General features: G+C 46.2%; 1 protein-coding gene across 6 annotated transcripts in view; it reads left to right on the top strand.

The window, feature by feature from the left end:
- DLG2 (discs large MAGUK scaffold protein 2) overlaps nucleotides 1–25,346 on the top strand; it is a 1,048,787-nt gene that overhangs the window by 778,721 nt on the left and 244,720 nt on the right. For all 6 annotated transcript variants that reach the window (XM_066618862.1, XM_066618867.1, XM_066618866.1 and 3 more), the window contains one exon: nucleotides 22,686–22,855. In XM_066618862.1, coding sequence (XP_066474959.1) covers nucleotides 22,686–22,855 — 170 coding nt within the window. The remainder of the gene's footprint in view (nucleotides 1–22,685; nucleotides 22,856–25,346) is intronic.

Raw genomic sequence — 25,346 nt, 5'->3', positions numbered from 1 at the left:
GACTGTGAGTCACCATGTTTCAAAACTCAAATTGGTCATCAAATTGTCTTTAGGAAGCTGCCACTCAGTAGCTGGGGGGAGGCAACATGCCGTGTAAGTGGCCCCTCCCACTTGCCGTCAGAGCCATTCCAGGCAGAGTCGGCAATGCACTGGTGCTCACCGAACCAAATGGCATGTCCTGTGTGTTGCCATCACTGCCAGGAATGGCTCCAGCAATGAGTGGGAGGGGCCACTTACACAGCATGTTGCGGTGCCTGCAGTACTTAACGTTTCCCCCCCCCCAGCAGCCACTTCAGTTGAGAAAAAAATTGAGTTCTTTCTGCAGGTTTCACAGGTAATTAACACTCTAGCCTTGAGTTTAGTGAATGGAGCCTGAGCACAGAGAAGAAAAACACATTTAGTTCTCTTGCCAGCTGCGTAATTTTTGCCCTGCCTGCCTTGTATATATTTTTTGAAGCTGTGCAACAGAAATTGATTATCAGGGTAGAGCACAGAAATCAATTTTCCATCATGGCCATTCTTCATAGTGACTCATTGCCTCTTGTAAATGCAATTCCTGCTTGAGAAGAGAGATAAACTATTTGAAAGACCCCTCATTGCTTGGCAACTGTAAACTTTCGGGTAGACTTGCCGTGTCACTATGACTCAGCCTTTTGGAGAAGGAGTCTGTGGAGGAGCTAATTATGTTCAAGTATAGAAGTAGCCGTGACAGGAGTTTGGAAAGCACAACATTTTAGAGATCCTCCATTGTTTTACATACAGTCCTGCATCATTTGGAACAGCGGGGTACATATGTTCGGCTGTTATTTGTGGATTATAGTTCTGCTTTTAACTCATTCTACCTAGCAGGCTGTTTTTTTAAAATGACTAGTTTGGGCATACAGCAAGACATTTGTCTGGGGATAAAGGACTTTTTGACAAATAGGCCACAGTCAGTTAGGATGGGCTCTTATCTTTCTTCCACTCTGATATTAAATACAGGAGCTCCCCAAGGCTGTGTGTTGAGCCCCCTCCTCTATTCCCTGTATACATATGATTGTACCCCATCACATAACACCAACGAAATTATAAAATTTGCAGGCGATACTACAGTGGTGGGGCTTGTTAGCAAGAATGATGAGTCTGCTTATAGGACGGAGGTACAGGAGTTGTTATTGTAGTGCAAAGAAAATAATCTCTCACTTAACATCAAAAAAACTAAAGAACTTAAAATTGACTTCCGGTAAAAGAGGGATGTACACACACCATTATACATAAATGATGAGGAGGTGGAGAGGGTTACTAGTTTCAAATTCCTAGGTATTTACATCACAGAGGACCTCTCATGGACTATTAACACCAGCTTGTTGATAAAAAAGGCACAAAAGTGGTTATATTTTCTGAGGAAGCTTGGGAGGTTAAATTTGTCACAGCAGCTGCTTATGTCTTAATATCGTTGCACCATTGAGAGCGTCCTAACCTATGATATCTTGGTGTGGTACGGAAATTGCTCTGCAGGGGACAAAAAAGCTCTGCAGAGAATTATTAAGATCGCGCAGCACATCATCAACCTTCATCTACCAGCTTTGGAGGTCATCTATACATCTCGCTGTCTGCAGAAGTCACATAGTATTCTGAGAGACCCCTTCCATCCGGCTCATAAGTTCTTTGAACTGTAGCCTTCGGGTAGACGACACAGAACTATTAGAGCAGCACCACACAATTCCTGAACAGTTTTTATCCCACAGCCATAATTACGTTGAATAAGGCGATATAGTTGTTACCATGCTCCTGGGCATTATGGTCTGTTATACTGTTTTTATATTATGATGCATATTGTATAGAATGTGTGGGTGAGTGTGTAGAGTGTGATTGTTGGAATTGTAGTATATATTTATGCTTGTATCCCAAAGGTGCATAAATTTCGTTGTGCTGTGGCACAATGACAATGAAGTTACTACGTACTACTATCCAACGGTGATAAATAGAAAAAAATACAATAAGAATAGATCTCTTGAAACTTTGACTTAGAGTCAATATGCATTCTATCCCAGTCACACAGAAGCCACTCTGAAATGCTTCCCATGGGTAATTGCTCCCTAAGGATGCTTTAGTCCATTAGTACGATTTGTGTCTCAAAAGTCCCAGGTTGAAGCTCTGGAAATCCTTTGTCCAAAATGAATTGTGGGCATTAGGGCTGGGGCAGACTTCTGCCTGAGACACTGGCAAGCCACTGCTCATCAGAGTAGGGGTAAATGAACCAGTAGTCCCATCAGTAGCCCCAATTCAAGGGTCACTGTCACGTGGCTGGGTTCACATACAAACCAGTTTTGGGTTACTTGTTCCTGAGAGTTCAGGCACAGTCCTATGAGTCCTTATTTGAAAATCAGATGGCAATCCTTGAGACAAAGATCCTTGGTTTTGGGATATGGTCAGTTTTACTACTCTACTGTTTTAATTTGGTTTACAGCCAAATCCTAATAAAGGCTACAATCCTATACATACTTGCCTGGGAGTAAGTCTCATTGAACACAGTGGGTCTTACTTCTAAGTAGACATGCATAGGATGTGTGTAAATTCCCACACAGCAATGCAGCAGGGCCAGCATAGGCTCTGCTGCATCCCATGGGGGAATTTCAGCTGCTGGAGTCTCCTTGGAGTAAGGGGACATTTGTAGGCCTGTTGGTTCATTAGAAGAAAAGTGCAGGCAGCCGAATCCTAACCTGCACTGGAACAGGCAGGCTGGCTGGAGGCTGCTGGAGCTGGTTGCTGAGCAACTCGGAGTAAGGGGATATTTATCCCCTTACCCAAGTAATGCTCTAGTCACTTCAGTGGGGCTACTTGGATCTATGCCAGCTAAATTGCTGGTGCAGATCCAAGCAGCCCAGTCTAAAGCCGGGCTGATTGGGAGGGGGGTTAGAATCTAGCCTAAGTGCTGGAGGCTGGTCCCACCCCCTTCCCGGGATGGGTTCACTCACCAGCCCACCCTCCCCCATCCCAAAATGCCCCAGTCCTGCCCTTCCCAACCACCTCCCCCCATGCTAGTTGCCCTCCACTGGGGCAAACTTATCTTGTCAGGGTGGTGTGGAGGCTAAATGTAGCCTCTGTGAACTGGCATGCATCCTCGCACCAGTACAGCCAACTCTTGAGGAAGTGCAAGCTTGCCTGATGGCACTCCTGGTCCAGCACGAGGGACTTGTGCCTGCCTAGCTCCTTTTCAGAATTGCATACGGCATTTCCAGAAAGGAGTGAACAAGCTTTTGAATTCTCCAGGACTCGTAATCAAGTTGGATGTTCTGCAAACGTGGAGGGGAGCAGGAAGAGGAGAAAGCAAGATGTCGGAGTCCCAAAGTCTGCAGTATGTAGCAGTTGTCAGTGGAGTGCAGGAGAAGTTATGCGGGTATAATTGGATTAGCCTCACTAGCACCTAGTGAGGCTAATCTAATTCTCTCGGCATAATTCCTCCTGCGTTCCATTTTAAGACTGTTACAAAATGCAAATGTGGGTGCTTTTCCATCAGGCCCATTTCCATCTCCCCAGCCCTGCTTTGTTGTTTTGCTGAACATCGAGCCTGCAGGAATATTATTCTGCTTTGACTTTGGCTAGGCTGGATCAGTGCCTCTGTGGCTGAGGACTCGGTCTAGGGGACGAGCTGGAGTGATTTGGTGAAGGGATGGATATCCTGCTTGAAATGGGAGGGGCTTTTTCACAGGTGCCAGTCTTTGTGCGGTGCCAAAATGTTTAAGCCAATGGTTCTCACACATTTAGCACCAGGACCCACTTTTTAGAATGAGAATCTGACAGGACACACCAGAAGTGATGTCATGACCGGAAGTGACATCATCAAGCAGGAACGTTTTTGACAATCCTGTGCTGCTATCCTACCCACACTTATCCAGGAGTAAGTCCCATTCACTATCATTGTTAAAAGAATGTACATAGTAGCTTGTTAAAAGTACAGACCTGTAATATTTCCCCAAATGCAGTCACATACCATGATAGCATCAAGTCTTAATATATTAAAAATAAAATATTGAAATGAATGGGGACCCACCTGAAATTGACTTGTGACCCACCTAGTGGGTCCTGATCCATAGTTTGAGAAACACTGGTTTAAGCAGATTGGGCCAATTCATGGCAAGGCAGATCTATTAACTATGATGGCTGTATAGAACCTCTGTGGTCAGAGGCTATCTTTTCCATGGGATACCAGTATGAATTCCAGTGGAAGCCACTGTGGTTTGAGTGGTTTGGGTGCATAATTAGTTAATAAATAATAATAAACTTTATTTATATCCTGCCCTTCTCCCTAAGGGGACCCAGGGCGGCTAACAACATATAAAAAACACATTTAAAAACATAAATTAAAACAAATAGCAGATAAAAACATTAAAAACACATTAACAGAGACCTTAAAAAGCAGTAGTCAGATTAAAAGACAGAATAAAAAGAGTACAAAAGAGCAAGTTACAGAGGAATCAGGCCTGTAAAAACTACAAAAAGTGTAAAAAATGTTAAAAAGGCCAAAGAATCAGAAGGCTTGTGTAAACAGCAGTGTCTTCAGGCCTCGCCGGAAACTCTCAAGAGAGGGAGCCATTCTCAAGTCAAAGGGAAGGGAGTTCCATAATGTTGGTGCCACTACCGAGAAGGCCCTATTTCTTGCAGCCGCCCCCCGGACCTCCTTGGGTGGCGGCACTTGTAAAAAGGCCTTCTCTGATGACCTGAGAGGGCGAGCCGGATTGTACAGGAGTAGGCGGTCTCTAAGATATCTTGGCCCAGAGCAGTATAGGGCTTTAAAGGTCAAAACCAGCACCTTGAATTGGGCCTGGAAACGAATGGGCAGCCAATGTAGCCCCCGGAGAAGCGGACTGACAGAGTCAAACCCCCTAGCTCCAGTGACCACACGGGCTGCCGCATTCTGCACTAATTGCAGTTTCCGAACTGTCTTCAGGGGCAGCCCCACATAGAGCCCGTTACAATAATCTAACCTCAATGTCACCGTGGTATGGATCACCGTGGCCAGGTCTGCACGATCCAAGTATGGTCGCAGCTGGCGCACCAGCCGAAGCTGAGTGAAGGCCCCCCTAGCCACAGCCGCCACCTGGGAATCCAGGAGCAGCTGCAAGTCCAGGAGGACCCCCAAGCTGCGAACCTGCTCCTGCAGAGGGAGTGCAACCCCATTCAGAGCAAGCCGATAATCTAGCACCTGCATCGAGGATTTCCGAACCAGGAGAGCCTCTGTCTTATCCGGATTTAATTTCATAATAATAATTTCCATAATTCGTCTATGGAATTCATTGCCACAAGATGTGATGGCAGCCACTCGCTTGGATGGCTTTAAAAGGGAATTGGACAAGTCATGGAGCACAGAACTATCAATGCCTACTACTTATGACTATGCCTTAACTCCAGCTTTAGATGCAATATGCAGGGAACCAGTGTCAGAAAATAACTCCACCTTTCTCTCCTGCTTGTCACCTTTCCAGAGGCAACTGGTGGGGTACCGAGGGAAACAGAAGTAAGTGGGCTCCTGGCATAATCCAGAAACATTTTCTCATTGTACTTATGAGAGTGTGGAGTGTAGAGACCCAAGTTCAAATCCCCGCTCAGTCACGAAGCTCACTGGATCACACTGGGTTGGTCACACCTCTCACTCTAGCCTACCTCACAGGGTCGTTGTGCATTTAGATGGGGTTTGAGAAGATTGTACACTATGCCTTCCTCTTTAGAGGAAGGGTGGGGCTGAAGTAGCACCAATAAGTTGCTGGAGAGGGCAACTGATGGGGAGAGGGCCATAACCTCCATGCCCTGAATATGGGGTTCTCATAGGCATCTGGTTAAGAGGTGCCGGAAGCAAAGAGATTGGGCTAGGCAGAGCTGCAGCCTGATCCAACAGGACTGCCCTCTTGCAAATTGCCTACCAGACCACTTATTGTATTGGCAACCTTCAGTCTCGAAAGACTATGGTATCGCGCTTTGAAAGGTGGTTCTGGCACAGCGTCTAGTGTGGCTGAAAAGGCCAATCCGGGAGTGACAATCCCTTCCACACCGGGAGCAAGTGCAGTCTGTCCCTGGACTGTCTCCCTGGCTCTGGGCCTTCCTTCTTTGCCTCTTTGCCTCAGACTGTTGGCCAAGTGTCTCTTCAAACTGGAAAAGGCCATGCTGCACCGCCTGCCTCCACGCGGGCTGCTCAGAGGCCAGGGTTTCCCACCTGTTGAGGTCCACTCCTAAGGCCTTCAGATCCCTCTTGCAGATGTCCTTGTATCGCAGCTGTGGTCTACCTGTAGGGCGCTTTCCTTGCACAAGTTCTCCATAGAGGAGATCCTTTGGGATCCGGCCATCATCCATTCTCACAACATGACCGAGCCAACGCAGGCTTCTCTGTTTCAGCAGTCCATACATGCTAGGGATTCCAGCACGTTCCAGGACTGTGTTGTTTGGAACTTTGTCCTGCCAGGTGATGCCGAGAATGCGTCGGAGGCAGTGCATGTGGAAAGCGTTCAGTTTCCTCTCCTGTTGTGAGCGGAGAGTCCATGACTCACTGCAGTACAGAAGTGTACTCAGGACACAAGCTCTGTAGACCTGGATCTTGGTATGTTCCGTCAGCTTCTTGTTGGACCAGACTCTCTTTGTGAGTCTGGAAAACGTGGTAGCTGCTTTACCGATGTGTTTGTTTAGCTCAGTCTTGAGAGAAAGAGTGTCGGAGATCGTTGAGCCAAGGTACACAAAGTCATGGACAACCTCCAGTTCATGCGCAGACTGAGAACCTCTCCAGACTGAGAGCAAAGTCCAAAGTCCAGCTGAAATGTCTTCGTGACTTCATCTTTGCCGACAATGCAGCTGTCACTACCCACTCTGCCAAAGATCTCCAGCAGCTCATGGATCGTTTTAGCAAGGCCTGCCAAGATTTTGGATTGACGATCAGCCTAAAGAAAACACAGGTCATGGTTCAGGATGTAGACTCACCTCCCTGCATTACCAGACCACTGCTGACAGTCATTCAGATCCGCTACGCTGCTCTGTTTCAGCTCCCCCTCTCTTTTTTACAGACCTGTGACAGTGCTATTAGCTCAGCTGTGTAATTTAGCAGTAAGTTAATAAAGAGAGAGAGAGACCTTCACCCCATTAAAAACAACAGGCTTGCTTTGCAGGCAGCTGTAAATTAGAGCCTGTGTTAACGGATTGTGTACACTGCTCTGCTTTATGTTGGGAAGTTTATGAGCTCATTAAGTTAGATCATTCCAGATATCTGGGCATATTATTTTTTTGTTTTCGTTTGCTGCCAGTGGAGGAAAAAAAAATGGTTCTGGCACTGGTCCAACCTCAGCAGTGTTTTCAAGTTCATAAGGGAAGTATTTGGAAAAAACCCAATTTGCTGTGCCTGCATTTGTAATGAAAATGAGTCCAGCAAGCACAGAATGATACACTTGGTGCATTAATTGAATTGGGCCAAATGTGGCTTTTTTTTTTTTAAAGTGCAAGCTGATAACCATATTGATAAAGGGTGCAGAATTCCTTGTGCTGCAGCTAACATAGTGCAGCTAGATGTTCGTTGTCATTCTACTCTTTTATTTTTTCTCTTCCTAAATACCATCCGTGTTGGGAGAGATAATGACCTGAACTTACAGCCCAAACTTATCATGTCTGCTCAGAAGTAAGGCTGCAATCCTCTCCACACTTTCTTGGGAGTAAGCCCTGTTGAGTATAATGGGACTTAACTTCTGAGTAGAAATGCATAGGATTGAGCTCCAAGTCGCATTATAGTCAACGGGGGCAGAGGGGGTGGGACCAGCAGAGCTCTGCTGGAAGGCCTGACGCGGAATCTCTCAACTCTGTGCCGGCAAAATAACTGGCACAGACTTGAGAAGCCCCATTGCAGGTCTTGGGGCTTTCCCCAGGGAAAGGGGACAAAAGTCCCTCCCCCCCCCGGAGGAGATATCTGGCAGGTGCTGTGGGGTCTCAGGATGCAGTGGTAGCAGCTTTGGCACTGCTGCACCCATTGGCGGTGGTGCCTTTAGGATTGGGCTGATATAGACAGTGTGACGTAAGGCTGTCAAACATAAAGCCTGTCATCCTGTCTTTTTTTTCAGGGGGGGGGATGCTTCCTAATACTCCTTATAGCAGCCATACTGCACACAAATCATGGAACTGTCTTCAGGCAACGTATGTAGACTGGGAAGTCATGTGCCTATTTTTGATAGTTGTTTCATAAACTCCAACTATTATATATTCCTCGTCCTGAGTACACTTCTGTACTGCAGCGAGTCATGGACTCTTCGCTCACAACAGGAGAGGAAACTGAGCGCTTTCCACATGCGCTGCCTCCGACGCATCCTCGGCATCACCTGGCAGGACAAAGTTCCTAACAACACTGTCCTGGAACGAGCTGGAATCCCTAGCATGTATTCACTGCTGAAACAGAGACGCCTGCGTTGGCTCGGTCATGTCGTGAGAATGGATGATGGCCAGATCCCAAAGGATCTCCTCTATGGAGAACTCGTGCAAGGAAAGCGCCCTACAGGTAGACCACAGCTGCGATACAAGGACATCTGCAAGAGGGATCTGAAGGCCTTAGGGATTGACCTCAACAAGTGGGAAACCCTGGCCTCTGAGCGGTCCACTTGGAGGCAGGCTGTGCAGCATGGCCTTTCCCGGTTTGAAGAGACACTTGGCCAACAGTCTGAGGTTAAGAGGCAAAGATGGAAGGCCCATAGCCAGGGAGACAGACCAGGGACAGACTGCACTTGCTCCCGGTGTGGAAGGGATTGTCACTCCCGGATTGGCCTTTTCAGCCACACTAGACGCTGTGCCAGAACCACCAACCAGAGCGCGATACCAGAGTCTTTCGAGACTGAAGGTTGCCAATACTTCATACATATATTCCTGCAGGAGGAAAGGACATTTCAGGAGATGAGGGATAGGGAAGAAACAAGGTGACTCCAACCTAATCACCGGTGCAAATGTCCCAAATCAATTTGAAGTGACTTGGATTAAGCCTCATTGGGATTTCCTGATTGGGCAGGGGGAGCTCCTCTGAGCCAATCCGATTTGAACCTGGGAGATCTCACCAGTTATACTGTGCTGATCATAATGTTGTGCTAGGAGCTGCACAACCAAAATCTATACCAGTCCCAGCTAGTGGCTACCAAATAATAGTTTGTACTAGAGACCATGTTGATTACTTTCCATCCTCTGGGAAATTACAGCAAGAGTTTGAGAGTGCTGCAAAGGCAAAAAAAAAAATCAGCATTATGATGCTTAACCCAGATTATTGTCTCAGCAGCAGCTTTGAGTACTGCTATAGCAATCATATTACATAACCCTATAATCACTTAGGGCTAACTAACTAACTATTGAAGTCTCTACAGAATCTACAGTAGTATTAGTCTGTGAACAAAATATTACACATCCAGCCCCATCTTATACACTGTAACCAGCAGTGGCGTAGCCAGAGGGGGTGCAAAGCACTATGTTTTGCAGGGAGCGTCAATGTGGCATGCAAGCGGCCCCACCCTCTCTCCTTCAGAGCCATTCTGGGTGGTGGGAGCAAAACAGAGGCATTCACCGCTAGCATTCACTTCCATTTTGCCCCCCCCAACCCGGAATGGCTCTGAAGGGGAGGGACCACTTGCATGCCATAGTGAGGCTCCCAAAATTTAGTGCTTTGCACCCCTCTAGCTATGCCACTGGTAAGCGCTGCTTTTGTATCCCCTGGTAGTATGAAGCATGCTCTCCAATATTTCAGAGTTGAGATTAGGAACACTGTTGTAACACCCCACATTCTTACACCAAACGGCATTGCTCAAGCACCCTTCCTTAATTTAAATTTTATTTTATTAAGACCAAATAAAAAATATTAAGAAGTCAAGATATTGCAAGTTGTGTGGCAAGTGCAGAGATCTCGAACTACACACTCTTTGCTAATTTTGTATTGGTCTACACTCCACACTGTCATTTGTTGCTTGCATTTATTATATGCAGTAACATTTACTCCACCGATTGAAAAGCCAAGACGTTTGTTCTTTGTGTTAAAGATATATTGAATAAACATAATTATGTGGCAGAGAGCAATCACCGTTGCATTTACCTCAACCTTTGCAGTGTATGAAATAGCACTGTCTGTGTGTTCATGGGCTTTTGCATCTGTGCCTGTGCAATAGACACAAGTTTGCATTCATCGCCATTCCTTGGAAATGTAGCTTTCGGGACACCACACGGAGGACTATGAACCCTGAAGATGACAACCCAGGTCACTCACACTGTTAACAAGGCATCTCTTAAAGGCAAACGCTGGGGCATGGATTTACCATGAACAGGTAGCACAAAATTAAGGTTCGCACTGAAATTTCAGACATGTGAAATTCAAAATGACTTTCAGGATTCCTCCCAAGGAGAAACACCTGAGACTTGTCAGAGGAAATGAAACAAGTTTCCATAAGACACGTGACATTTCTCAGGGGGTTTTCTGCACATCCCTACAAAAAAAAAATAGTCGTTGGTAAATAGGGATAGTGTGATTGCAAAATGAAGCACTGTGACCTGTGCTTTTTTAGCCCTCACCCTCTTCCTTCACCACATATAATACTTGTAGTTAGTACACAAACAAGACAGGTTGTTTACAAGGCCCCTGCTGACTTCTGGGTGTTCAGCTCACAAAGGTCTCCTAAAATAAGATCCCTGCTTCCGGTTTTTCCAGCATAGGATGGCAGCAAGGCCTACGTATATACTGCCTTTAAAACAGAATTCTGTGCCAGGAGGGTCTGCATCTCTGTTAAGACCAACTGAATCCTGTTGTATATTTTAAAAAATTAAACACATTTAATTTGCGTGCATTTTTATGTTTTTGTAATTTGGAAGAGGCAAATTGCTGAGCAGGCTCTGAGACCTTGAAAGTCAGCCCACAGACACGCTGGTGCGACCCTGCTCACACTTTTTCTACTCTATGCACTATTTTTGCAGCCTGACTGTCTAGGAACGTAATTTTTAATAAGAGATTAATGAAGGCTGAGATTTGGAGATTGCTGCTTAGTAACCAAACTCAGCACTTGCTTAATAAAGTTAAAAACCCGGAATAAACACATATTGACCATAAAAATATGTTCCTGATGGATGGACCAAAGCCCAGCTGATTCTTTATTATTATTATTATTATTATTATTATTATTATTATTATTATTATTATTATTATTATTATTATTATTATTAGGATTTATATACAGCTTTTCAACAGGAGTAGTTCACAAAGCGGTTTACACAGAAATAATAAATGGTCTCCTGTCCCCAAAGGCTACACACTCTTTAAAAAAATATGCAGGAGACACCAGTAACAGCCACAAGAAAAGGCACCAGGCTGGGTTGGGCCACTGCTGTCCCCCTGAAGATATACGAGGTCATCACTTGGCAAGAGCATTATGTTTCCAAGAGTAGCTAGCCACAGGCCTCTGCAAACTCCCGAGGTAGAACACAGAGGTGATAGCCTTGTCGAAGGTATTGTTTTAGCTACTGGTAGTAGCCTGGCTGACACCACTGGTGTGCTTTTCCTCTATGAAAAGGTTCCCAGCCCTGGATGAAGCTGGTATATATGAGGTTGCTTTCTATCAGGACAGTCCATTAGGCTGCCTAGTCCAGTGCTCTGACTGCCAGTGGCTCTCTAGGCAGTCATTTCCCCCCTGGTTCCTGCTCTGCAATGTCATCTCTAACCAGGGATGCTGAAGTTTGAATTTAATCACAGCATAGAGAGGCTGAAGATTGAACTTGGGATCTCCTGTCTGTGTGCACAGCATGTGCTCCACCAATGAGCTGTGGCCCCTCCCTTTCACCTTAGCACTGTTCTCACAACAGGTCCAGGATGAGCGCATGCTCCTCTCCTCCCAACCCAAGTCACTGTTCCATGCTGCTACAGATTGACTCACTGCCTCTCGTCCTGTTTCGTCTGGCAGTGACAAACAAGTTTTATTTTCCCCATCTTGCTTGAATTTTCATATTTCCTCCCAGTGCTCCACCTTCGGGGGAATATTCCTATTTTCCTGGCTACTCCCCTCATTTAAAATCTGTTGGAAGCCTACACAGACCTCAAGCCGTGGGGTGCTCACTCTGTAGTCTGGAACAATGTGTAATTGCCCTCTGAGCTGAGAGCTGCCATTTTTTAAGAGCCTGCTGTAATTTGGAGTGCCTGTTTGGTCGAGTGCACCGTCAAAGGGTGTGGCTCTGTTTTTGGTTTTTTACGTGTTTGAACAAGAGGATGAGATTTCAGTTCTCAACCTCTCACTTCGGAGTGATGATATTTCTCTCTGCTTATAAAATGGGGTGGAATTTTGCCCGGCGGGCTTGTTGTGACTCTTTAATTTGTTAGTGTTTGTCAAGTATGAGGAAAGCCACAGAGAGAGAAAGAGGGAGAGAGAATGAGAGATGAAAGCTGCTTGCAACATACCAAATTTGGAAGAGGCCTTTGGGGAGGTATGAGTTGCAACTGGTTTTCCTGCATAAACATGAACCCACATCAGGTATTGTTAACTACTTTCTGGAGAGTCAGACGGACAGGTGGCAGGTAACTCAGAAGGCTCCTACTCTATGTCTCTGTCTCTTGTCTATGTGAAATGAGCCTCTGCTTGTGTCTCACCTGCACCTAGAGAGGGACTTTCATGTCACCTGAGGCTGTACTGCTTTGGTGGGCCACTTGGCATGCAAAGCGACAGCTGTGAAAAATCTTCTCCGAGATTCAGATACCTTGTATTCTCCAGAGTTTGGAGAAAGCAAAGCAGCTGTTTATAAACCAGGAATCAGGGGTAAGTGTAAACCTCTTTTGAGCTATTCATCCTTTCCAGAGAGACTCAAACCTGTACTAAGTATGACTGAAGGGGCATCTGATTGGCCCCTGTGGGAAATGAAATGCTCTGGCAGCAGGACCCTTTCTGGGTTGTCACCCACCCTAAATATGTGTTACTGAAATACATGCATACTCTTCCTCTTACCTTCTCTGTGTGTCTTGCTCCTTCCTCTGTGACCTTCCTATACTGATTGAGATTTTGGAAGCCCATGCTGGCAGAGACTTGGCCTCTTGTACCTTATTAAGCACTGTGCGCCTAGATGACACTAATTAATTAAATTAAAAGTTGCAATAATAATGCACATACAGAAGAAGTTGTTAGAATTCTTCGTGGTATAGTGGATAATACTACTTCAGACTGCAGGTGGGGGAGAATGCTTTTTTGAATGTAAAAAACTGCTTCTCCCTAAAAGTGTTAAAAGAGATCTTGTGGGGAAGGAAAGTTTAGCTACTTTACTCACTGCTGGGCAAGTTTCCTACTTACTTTCTCACTCATTTATTTTAATTACTGTAAGGGGAACATTCAAAAATATGCTCCTCCACTTGTAGTCTTGAAATGGAACAGTCCTATCCATCAGTGGCATAGCTAGAGGGGGTGCAAAGCTCTAGGTTTTTCAGGGAGACTCACCATGGCATGCAAACAGCCCCATCCCTTTGGAGCCATTCCAGGTGGTGGGAGCAAAACTGAGGTGTTTGCATATTCATTTGGCTGGTGTTCACCTCCCTGCAAAACTTAGTGCTTTGCACCCTCTCTAGCTACACCGCTGCTATCCTTCACCTTTTTACATCTCATTTTGATGCATGTGTAGATGGAACCTGTACTGGAAAGAAATGTATCCCTCTTCCCCCCTACCTCCCCCCCCTCTTGCCTACTGTCACCTGGAAAGGAGCTACAGAAATAAGCCATTTCATTTGGCTGGCATATTTTGGCCTGTCTCTCATTTCTCAATAGTTCTATATGCTTGAACTGTACCTGGTTTGAAAATGACAGCACCTGTTCTGTCCTCACCATACAGGTTGCCAATGTCTATTATTAAGGAATTGAAGAATGAAGTTGCAGATCTCTTGACTAAGATATGCAACTTGTCCCTCAAAACGGCCACGGTGCCAGAAGATTGGAGGATAGCAAATGTCACACCAATCTTTAAAAAGGGAAAGAGGGGGTACCTGGGAAACTATAGGCCGGTCAGCCTAACATCTATACTGGGTAAGATGGTGGAATGCCTCATCAAAGACAGAATCTCAAAACACATAGATGAAGAGGCCTTGCTGAGGGAGAATTAGCATGGCTTCTGTAAGGGTAAGTCTTGCCTCACAAACCTTATAGAATTCTTTGAAAAGGTCAACAGGCATGTGGATGCGGGACAATCCGTGGACATTATATATCTGGACTTTCAGAAGGCGTTTGACACGGTCCCTCACCAAAGACTACTGAAAAAACTCCACAGTCAGGGAATTAGAGGACAGGTCCTCTCGTGGATTGAGAACTGGTTGAAGGCCAGGAAACAGAGAGTGGGTGTCAATGGGCAATTTTCACAATGGAGAGAGGTGAAAAGCGGTGTGCCCCAAGGATCTGCCCTGGGACTGGTGCTTTTCAACCTCTTCATAAATGACCTGGAGATAGGGTTGAGCAGTGAGGTTGCAAAGTTTGCAGATGACACCAAACTTTTCCGAGTGGTGAAGACCAGAAGTGATTGTGAGGAGCTCCAGAAGGATCTCTCCAGACTGGCAGAATGGGCAGCAAAATGGCAGATGCGCTTCAATGTCAGTAAGTGTAAAGTCATGCACATTGGGGCAAAAAATCAAAACTTTAGATATAGGCTGATGGGTTCTGAGCTGTCTGTGACAGATCAGGAGAGAGATCTTGGGGTGGTGGTGGACAGGTCGATGAAAGTGTCGACCCAATGTGCGGCGGCAGTGAAGAAGGCCAATTCTATGCTTGGGATCATTAGGAAGGGTATTGAGAACAAAACAGCTAATATTATAATGCCGTTGTACAAATCTATGGTAAGGCCACACCTGGAGTATTGTATCCAGTTCTGGTCGCCGCATCTCAAAAAAGACATAGTGGGTATGGAAAAGGTGCAAAAGAGAGCGACTAAGATGATTACTGGGCTCGGACACCTTCCTTACGAGGAAAGGCTATGGTGTTTGGGCCTCTTCAGCCTAGAAAAGAGACGCCTGAGGGGGGACATGATTGAGACATACAAAATTATGCAGGGAATGGACAGAGTGGATAGGAAGATGCTCTTTACACTCTCACATAACACCAGAACCAGGGGACATCCACTAAAATTGAGTGTTGGGAGAGTTAGAACAGACAAAAGAAAATATTTCTTTACTCAGCGTGTGGTTGGTCAGTGGAACTCCTTGCCACAGGATGTGGTGCTGGCGTCTAGCCTGGACGCCTTTAAAAGGGGATGGGACAAGTTTCTGGAGGAAAAATCCATTACGGGGTACAAGCCATGATGTGTATGCGCAACCTCCTGATTTTAGAAATGGGTTATGTCAGAAGGCCAGATGCAAGGGAGGGCACCAGGATGAGGTCTCTTGTTATCTGGTGTGCTCCCTGGGACATTTGGTGGGCCGCTGTGAGATACAGGAAGGTGGACTAGATGGGCCTATGGCCTGTTCCAGTGGGGCTGTTCTTATGTTCTTATGTCTAATGGATGTATACCTAATACTTCATCTGCAGTTGTAATTGTTCATTGATGTGAATAATATTTCAAGCAACTGGAATTTGGAAGTATTTTAATAAATGATTTGGGAGTGAAGTATCACAGATGACAAAAATGTACACATTAATGGCGTCTAACTGTGAAAATTGGACTTTGGGATTATAATAATTGTTGTATTTTTGAGTTAAAAAAAAAAAAAAAAGACATCCTGGACACCATCCAATGTGAATGACTTCTGCAGAAGACACACTGAAATGAATGGGACTTAGGCAGAATTCTGTGCTAAGATATTGCACACCCAAAGAAGTTGAATGCTGTGACCTGTTTTACACTTTAAATATGTTAAGCATATGTGCATTTTTTTGTAACAACAGGCACATGCTTGCAAAACATGTATGCTCTACAAGTCCTCCTACATCTCAAAGACTGCTTCCTCTTACATGAACCTCCCAGCACTAAAGGTTTGGCAGGTGTCTGCAAAAGGAGGAATTACCTTTTCTACTATGGCACCTAGATTGTGTTACAACCTCCCTGGGTAAGAATGCTATAAGTGCAGTCTCTGCCCACTTTTGGATAGGCTTTGAAGACTCTTCATTCCAGTGAGGCTTTTATACTTACTGTTTCTTTAAATGAGATTTTGTGTAGTTATATAGTTGCCAACATTATATTGTACATTTTTTGACCGTGTTTTAAATTCCATATTATTGTATTTTAATTGTCTTTGTTGTGAGCTGCTTTCAGTACCATGTACTGAAAAGGGGCATGTCATAAGAAGAGCCCCGCTGGATCAGGCCAAAGGCTCATCTAGTCCAGCTTCCTGTATTGCACAGTGGCCAACTAGATGCTTCTGGGTCACACAAAACAACAAGAGACCTGAATCCTGGTGTCCTCCCTTGCATCTGGCATTCTGAGGTAGCCTACTTCTGAAATCAGGAGCTTGCACATACCCATCACGGCTTGTAACCTGTGATGGGCCTTTCCTCCAGAAATGTGTCCAGTCCCCTTTTAAAGGCATCCAGGCCAGATGCCATCACTACATCCTTTGGCAGGGAGTTCCACACACTAACTACACGCTGGGTAAATAAATATTTTCTTTTGTCTGTCCTAACTCTTCCAACACTCAGTTTTAGTGGATATCCCTGGTTCTGGTGTTGTGTGAGAGGGAAAAGAACATCCCTGTAACCACTTTATCTATCCCTGCATAATTTTGTCTGTCTCAATCATGTCCGCCCTCAGGCATCTTTTAATTAATTAACAAAGCTACGTACACTCATCTGTGAACCAAGATTAGCTGCACGTCCATGTGGGCACTTGATGGTAACCCTGGGTCACCCCTGGGTAATATGGGAAGCAGTCCTGTGTTCTTAAATAGAGGAGTCAGCAAATTCCTGACTCACATCAAGCCCAAGGTAGCTGAGCCTGAACTTCAGCTCTTGAGATGGAGAGCGATGATTAGCAGTCACTGGCAGTGACAGAATTACTGCTTGGGACAGCTGTGGCAAGATAAAAAAAAAAAAGGGGTGCTCCCTTACTCCACCCGCACCTCTAGCTTTAGTGCCGAGCATATAATGAATCACTTCGCTAGACTGGAATTTCTCTGTCAATAAAAGAATGTTTTGTACAGTGTGCACATTTTATTAGCGAGGCTCATTATCTTCTGAATAGGAATGGAAGTGTATTTTCAAAGCTGTTGCTAGTGTTTTGTGTACATCTGTAACACCTGTCATCTAGGACATATTTCTAATCTTTCATCGTTTATTTAGCGGGATGCGGAAGGTTGTTTTTACTTTTTTCTGCTTGATCAGCATACTGTCTCTTTTGAAAGCCTAGCACCTGTTCGGATGGGATGACTTGTTTGCAGTAGTGATTAAGGGCTCCACGTCCCTGGTCAGCAACTACGTAACAAAAATATGAAACTGCCTTGTAAGTCCGACCATTGATTCATCTAGACTGGGTTTGCCTATACTGGCTAGCCGTGACTGTCCACAATAGCAGGCAGAGGGCTCAGCCCCTCACCGACTGTCTGACCTTCTAAATTATTAACAGTGTTTATTATTAAATTGACAGTTCTTGGGATAGAAACTGGGATCTTCTTGGTGTCCTCTACCTCTGAAAGGAAATGTCAACAGGAGCCAATTAGCCTACTTTGCAAGACTGGAAGAGCTAACAATATTGACTCCATGCAATTACCCCTACTTGAATCAAGAGCAGGCAAAGCTCTCTTTCCCAGGGTTAGCAGCACATGACATTTGTATGATATTCTCTAAGTCAGTCATTTTCAACCACTGTGCCGTGGCACACTGGTGTGTCGTGAGCTGTCCTCGGGTGTGCCACAGGAATTTGAGGGAAGGTCATTTATTAGTAGGGCCAATGGGAGATGTCAGCCCCCACTGGCAGCATGATGTGCCTCGTCAATTGTCAAAAACCTGATGGTGTGTCTCGACAATTTTAAGGCCTGGTCAATGTGCCATGTGATGAAAAAGGTTGAAAATCACTGCTCTAAGTATACTCCTCACTTCATGTGTGTTATCGTCTAAGGCAGTGGTATTCAAACTGGGGCGTCGTGACTGCCCAGCCTGTGGGTCTTGGCCTCTGTCCCCTTACGGGGCGGGGGCAACCAGGAGACAGGGGGAAGGCAGCGGGGGGGGCTGCAGGGGCTTGGGTGCACTTGCCCACGCCTCCTGCAGCCTCCTGGGGGTGTGGGGAGCCCAGTGCAACCTTCGGCAGGGCTCCCCAAGTAAGGAAAAGTGAATGCGGAGCGATTGCGCCTCGCTCTGCAAAACCGGAAGCGGAGCACGATCGCTCCGCTTTCCCTTCGGACGGGGCTGCAGGGACTGGGATGCACCCTCCAGTCCCTGCAGCAGCCGTCTCTGTGTGCGGGGAGCCCTGCGCGAGCGCCTACAGGGCGCCCCAGGTCAGGGAAATTATTAACAGTATTTATTAACAGTATTTATATACCGCTTTTCAACAAAAAGTTGAAAGGGAAAGGGAGAGTGGGTGCGGAAGTGGAGCGCGATCGCCCCACTCTCCCTTTCCCTGACCTGGGGCGCCCTGCAGGCGCTCGCGCAGGGCTCCCTGCACACAGGGACAGCTGCTGCAGGGACTGGAGTGTGCACCCCAGTCCCTGCAGCCCCCTGAGCGACATGATCCTGCCTTCCCCCTGCCCCTGCTGCCTCCCCCCCCCCGCCCCTGCAAAGACTTACTGCGGGAGAGTTTGAAAAGCACAGGTCTAAGGGAACCTGTCTTTCAACAAGTCTAAGTAACTATTATTGGATAAGTAGCTATTATTATCCCCATATTATAGCTGGGATGCTGAACAGCGCTGGCCTTAGGAGCTGTGGAGCCCAATTTGAAACATTTTTTTTGCAGGGCTCTGGGAGGTGGGTGTCACTCTCCCACAGCACAGCTGCCCCTACTCATGATGGTGAGCGGCAGATCCAGGGCTGATGATACCTGGCAAGCAGGCATAAAATGCGGCACCTGGAAGTAGCTTGGCAGTAGTTGCGTCACCACCGATGGCTTCCAAAGTGCCCCAGTTATGAGGCGATTGGAGACGGGGTGGGCTGGAGGGCCCTCCAACCGAGAAGCTCTGCTTGCCATACCTGCCTCGTGACATCCCTGCATGAAGGATTACCTGCTGCAGCGTGAGCTGAAGTGTAAAGTGCCAGCTGTGGGCAATCTGTTTGCAGCCCTAGTATGGTTGGCTCTCAGGTGCTGGGCCCAATTGAACTAAAGCTAGCCCTGAAGCTGAGGCTGAGAGGGAGTGACTCACTTATGGTCACCCGGTAAGGCTGAGGTGAGATTTGAACCAGGGAAGTCCTGCTTCTCCACTCAAGGCCCAATCCTATCCAATTTTCCAGTGCTGGTGCTGTTGTGCCAGTAGGGTGTGCTCTGCATCCTGTGGTGGAGGGGCAGACATTGGGGCCTTCTTAAGGTATGGGAACATGTGTTCACTTTCCATGGAGCTCCACTGTGGCTACATCGGAGCTGGAAAGTTGGATAGGATGGGCCCCTCAGTCTCTTAGCCACTATACAACACCAGCTCTTATTGGTTAACAGCAACAGAGAAGCCAACAGAGTCTTTCCTTTAGACACCTCTGCTGCTAATTGACACGTTGCCATTTTTCTGCTGTGTGCAAGATAAAGAGAAGCCTCAGTCGCTGTCCAAACCCTGGACTTGTGGGTTCAAGAGTCCTTTCTCTGTGCTTTAGGTCGGGGAAAAAGCTGAGCTATATAACAATGCATGGAGGGAAGATTCCTTAGTATCAGAGACTATCCTGGAGGTGAGATGGAACAAAATGGGACAGCTTGCCTCCCATTCCAACCCCTGCTTTGTATCATCAACATATAATTCAGAATTTTTCTTGAGATTTTTAAATAAACTCTTTATCTTGTAAAAGGTCAATGGTGGGGATGACACTAGACTTCTGGGCTCTAAAGTATGACTTTCAAGGGACTTGTAATATTTGCCACAACTATGGGACAAACATTCTGACCACCGAATCCTTCTCTCGTTCAGAGGCAGAGAAGAATTATTTGCCAACCATTTCTCAGCCACTCAGCCTTTCACCAATCCCTTTAACCCCCCCCCCCCCATTCCTTTCCATTTCTGGAGGAAAAATCCATTACGGGGTACAAGCCATGATGTGTATGCGCAATCTCCTGATTTTAGAAATGGGCTATGTCAGAAGGCCAGATGCAAGGGAGGGCACCAGGATGAGGTCTCTTGTTATCTGGTGTGCTCCCTGGGGCATTTGGTGGGCCGCTGTGAGATACAGGAAGCTGGACTAGATGGGCCTATGGCCTGATCCAGTGGGGCTGTTCTTATGTTCTTATGCTTACATAGGTTGCTACACTGGCCAAAGCAAAGCAATGGTAAGGAGATCTCACCTTCCTCTCCTGTCTGGAGCCTGATTGCAAGGCTGAAGTAACCCCTAGGAAACGCAGTTTTCTCCTGGGCTAATGACAAAACAGCACCTACATTTCTCGGGTGCTTCTTTGACCTGCCTTGCCTGTCATGCTGTGACACGGGGTGCTTGACAGTAAGAACATAAGAACAGCCCCACTGGATCAGGCCACAGGCCCATCTAGTCCAGCTTCCTGTATCTCACAGTGGCCCACCAAATGCCCCAGGGAGCACACTAGATAACAAGAGACCTGCAAGGCCTCCTGGGAATTGTAGTTTAAGAACATAAGAACAGCCCCACTGGATCAGGCCACAGGCCCATCTAGTCCAGCTTCCTGTATCTCACAGTGGCCCACCAAATGCCCCAGGGAGCACACCAGATAACAAGAAACCTCATCCTGGTGCCCTCCCTTGCATTGGCATTCTGACATAGCCCATTTCTAAAATCAGGAGGTTGACAGTAAAGAGGGATGGCAGAGAGAGACTCCTTCCTTCCCTTTCCCTGTGACTTGCTACTGCCACTACCAGGCAATTAGACTACTACTTCAGCCTGATGAGTGGGGTGGGAGAGAAGGGGAGCGAGTTTTGGGGTATCAGAAATTCAGTGGGGAATAAGTGAAAAATAGGAGGCCAATTTATGTTGTCTTGGAAATAAGCCAAGCTATTACCCAGTTTCTTGACAAACTAATTAGGCTTATTTCTGAGTCACCTGGTTTAGAGCTGGGAGGTTGAAGATGGGATGCCTTACCCATCAGTGGTTTTTAACAATATTTCAGGAGCGAAATCAAGTGGGTGCATTTTTCCTGCAGTTTGCTTTCTCTTGAAAAAATACATGGTATGGTGTCTTTTATGTCCAGTCATTGAATAATCATTTCCTTCTCCATTATCTCTGGAAGAAATGGTTTCTGTGAGCTTTTAATGGAAAGTAAAGGGTACTGTAATGCACGTGGTGAGGAGGAAGGATTAACTTTCACAGTATCTTTCAGACTAGAACACTTCTGTGGTTGAAATGCATGTCTATGCATGGGGAACTGCTCAAAGAAACTACAGGTTGAACCTACTTATTCGTGGATTTTATATCCCCTAGACCTGCATTGAACCAGATTAGGCCCAACCTGGAGCCTCCAAATGCATTTGGAGCTCTACTCCAGTCACATCCAGAGGCTCTTCTGAGGCCCACAGAAGCCTCCGCGGGCATCAGAAAGCCTTCTGTCAAAACCAGAAGTGACGTTTTAGGGCTTTATAAGGCCTTTAGAGGGTTTTGGGGGGTTCCCCAGCCTCCCAAAGGCTTTAAAAGGCCTTTAATCATCACTTCCCATTTTGACGCAAAATTAGAAGGGACCTTCTAAGGCTTCCCAGAGGCCTTAGGAGGCTTCCACAGGCCTTAGGAGGCTTCCACAGGCCTCCAAAGAGCCTTCGGAGGTGAGGCTTTAAGGGGTGCCTAACCACAGATTTTTAATCTGCAATGTTTTGGTATCCATGGGGGTTCCAGGAACAGATCCCCTATAGAAACCAAGGTACCACCTGTATATGCAAAACCCCTGATCTACGTTGCTGGTGTACCCTTTCCTCTTCCTCAGAGTTGACGTTTGCATACCATCAGCATTCTGGGCAGAACATAGAAAGGAAGCCCATTCTGAGCTCTCCCCATCTGGCAGTGGCCACAGCACTGCTCCTCTGGATGGATGGCGGTCACCATTTTTCCCATAAGACCCCTGATGGACTGCCGTTCCATGCTAGTCAGGAAAGGCAAAATTTTGGTCATGCATTACTTCTTCAAGCAATACATGGCCTGGAACTGAAATACAGTAGTATCTTATGTAAGCTTTCCAAATAGTGGTATAAAATAAGCAAAGGCCATATTGCTTTGTACTAGGGGAAAGCTGTAAAGCATTGAAAGGAGGGCCAGTGCTTGCCATGGATGGATTAATTTCAATAACTGATTTCCTTGTGGAGTAAAGTTCCAGTACGCAGCAGAATGACTTTCAATACAATTTCATTTCCAAAAGGTTGACTCGATAATGGAGCTGGGAAGAAGCAGGCTGACTACAAAGGGAGGAAGCTTTTTTTGATCTCTTTGCTAAGAACCATGTCTGAAAATGACTGCCATAGAGACCTCCGAAATACTTAATTTGTTTCTATGTAAATGGGCTGGGTTTTTCTATTGTACTGTGTTGGTGGTACCTCCATTCCCTGGAAAGCATCCCAATCACCTGAGTTCTGATGTGTTACTTACTTATTCAAAATTAGAATTTCCAATCTCTTATTTTGCATTTTTGTCACCCTTTCTCTCCAGAGTCAATGACTGCATCTTGCGGGTGAATGAAGTTGATGTGTCTGAGGTTTCCCATAGCAAAGCTGTTGAGGCCCTAAAGGAAGCCGGGTCCATCGTGCGACTGTATGTCCGTCGAAGGAGACCTATTCTGGAAACCGTAGTCGAAATCAAACTGTTCAAAGGACCAAAAGGTAAGAATGAAAAGCAAACCAACATAATATTCATCCACACTGTAAATATACAGTACTTGCCTCTTACAAGCCAGACTGCCCCAAACAAATTTCCCGTGGCTTGTAATTTCCTCTTATTCTGAACTGGAGGAAATTTAGAGTAGCCTGGCTCAGAAGGAATGGTTTGTTGTTATGTGAACAAGACATACCCCTTCTTCTCCCTTCCTCCTTAGTGCACAAACCAGATCCTGATTTGATGTTCTGATTTATTAACTAACTATGGTTTGTACAAGCCACAGTTTACCATATTTAGATAAAGCAGGAAACTTCATCTTGTTCAGTTAGAAATTGCTAACCGAAGTTTCTCACTGCACATGAAGGAGAAGGGAAGAAGAAAAAGAATGCATGAGCTTAAGGGTCCAATGCTATCCAATTTTCCAGCGCTGATGCAGCCATGTCATGCACTGCACCCTACGGTGGGGGGGGGGTGCAGTCACAGAGACCTAAAGATGGGAACTTTTGTTGCCTTACTTTTGGGCTGCATTGCAACTGCATTGACACTGGAAAGTTGGATAGAGTTGGGTCCCAAGTCTCGTCATGGCTCATGAATGTAACAACAAGCACTTCTGACCCAACAACAATGTGCCTTCAAAGCTGATGGAGATACCAAACTAATTTGCATTTGTAAGTCCTCACAGGTATAGGCTACAGTCCTGGCTCTCAAACCTTTTAGCCTCCAGAGCCGTTTACACGTATCAACGGAGTCTTGGGAAGCCCCACTGGTGCTTGCACAGAGTCTTGGGGAGCCTCAGATTGCCAGTGCATACATGGAGTGGTGCAGCACTGAGCAGATGACAGCCACTTCTGGTGTTGTTGTAAAGTCCCTGAAGGGGTCTTAGAGAGTCTCATTTAAAGTGAGAGAGCACATTTTCAGTGCTTTCTGGACAATGGATTTTCTTTCTTTCTTTCTTTCTTTCTTTCTTTCTTGCTTTCTTTCTTTCTTTCTTTCTTTCTTTCTTTCTTTCTTTCTTTCTTTCTTTCTTTCTTTCTTTCTTTCTTTCTTTCTTCTCTCTCTCTCTCTCTCTCTCTCTCTCTCTCTCTCTCTCTCTCTCTCTCTCTCTCTCTCTCTCTCTCTCTCTCTCTCTTTTGGTATTACAAGATACAGGTTGCAGCCTGAAGTAACACAGCCTGGGTTTACAATGAGAACTATACCCAGAACGAAACTGGGAGGTGGGAAAACCACTGGTGGCTCCTCAGGGGAAGGGGACATTTGTCCCCATCCCCTGGGTAAGGGAAACAGCCCCTCAATGGGGCTACTTGATTCTATGGCAGCTCTGGAGCTGCTGCAGAATTAGAGAGTCCCGTGTCAGACTGCACAGTCCTACAAGGGGCTCAGGGTCTGTTGGAGCCAAGCTCCACCAGTCCCACCCTCCTCCCATCCCACTCCCTCTCCCCACCATGCCTCCTCTCCACCTGCTTCCCCTGCTTCCTCTCGCCCCGGAACTCCCCCTCCCTGCCTCTCCCCACACCCCTACTCACCTCTCTGCCACTAGGCGGCCTGGGCGAACACAGACCTAGCACTGGAGTTGGGCCAGCACGGGCTTTTGCTGGGTTAGCTCCAGTGCTGGGCCTGTGGTAAGGGCCTGCCATGGTAAGGTGAGCCGGTGCATGCTATTCAGGATCAGGCCCTAAATCTAGCATATCTGTGATTTTCTTGATGAAGTAATAATTGCTACTTGACGTTACAAGAAGTAGCTTGACAGAAAAAGAAATTAGGCAATGGACATCCAGTGACAAAATCTGTGCAAGGTTGTGCCGACTAGAACAGTTTCTCATTTTCCATTGTGAGAGGTGGGGTTGAGTTTTTTAATCCCCAGGCATTTCAAATACTGATTTTGATCATCTGAGCATTGTGTATATAAAGTTCATTTGGAAACATATGCATTAGTGCTTGAGTTTTGCTGCCAACTTAGGTGTCAGTTTAGATTTTGTTTTCAGCATTGCAGAGAGGAGGTTGAGTGGAAAACCAACTAACCTGATTAAGCATTTCGGGGCTTCGCTGGTACAGAATTTTGGCAGCTGGTGTAGGGAAATTGAATCATATCCAACCAGTTTTACCTCCCACATAGCTTCTAGGACAATTTAAGGTACTGGTCCTAGCTTTTATAGCCCTCTGTGGATTTGAAACTAGTATTCAGATTCTAAGAACATAAGAACAGCCCCACTGGATGAGGCCAAAGGCCCATCTAGTCCAGCTTCCTGTATCTCACAGTGACCCACCAAATGCCCCAGGGAGCACACCAGGTAACAACAGACCTGCATCCTGGTGCCCTCCCCTGCATCTGGCAATGAGAGGCAGCGTGCCTCTAAAACCAAGAGCTTGCACATACCTACTATGACTTGTAACCCGTAAAGAACTTATCCTCCAGAAATTTGTCCAATCCCCTCTTAAAGGCATCCAGGCAAGATGCCATCACTACTTTGTGTGGCAAAGAGTTCCATAAACTAATTC

This window comes from Tiliqua scincoides, chromosome 3 (genome assembly GCF_035046505.1).
Source record: "Tiliqua scincoides isolate rTilSci1 chromosome 3, rTilSci1.hap2, whole genome shotgun sequence".
In the NCBI taxonomy this organism is placed as follows: Eukaryota; Metazoa; Chordata; class Lepidosauria; order Squamata; family Scincidae; genus Tiliqua; species Tiliqua scincoides.
This window is presented reverse-complemented; position numbering and strand designations above follow the sequence as displayed.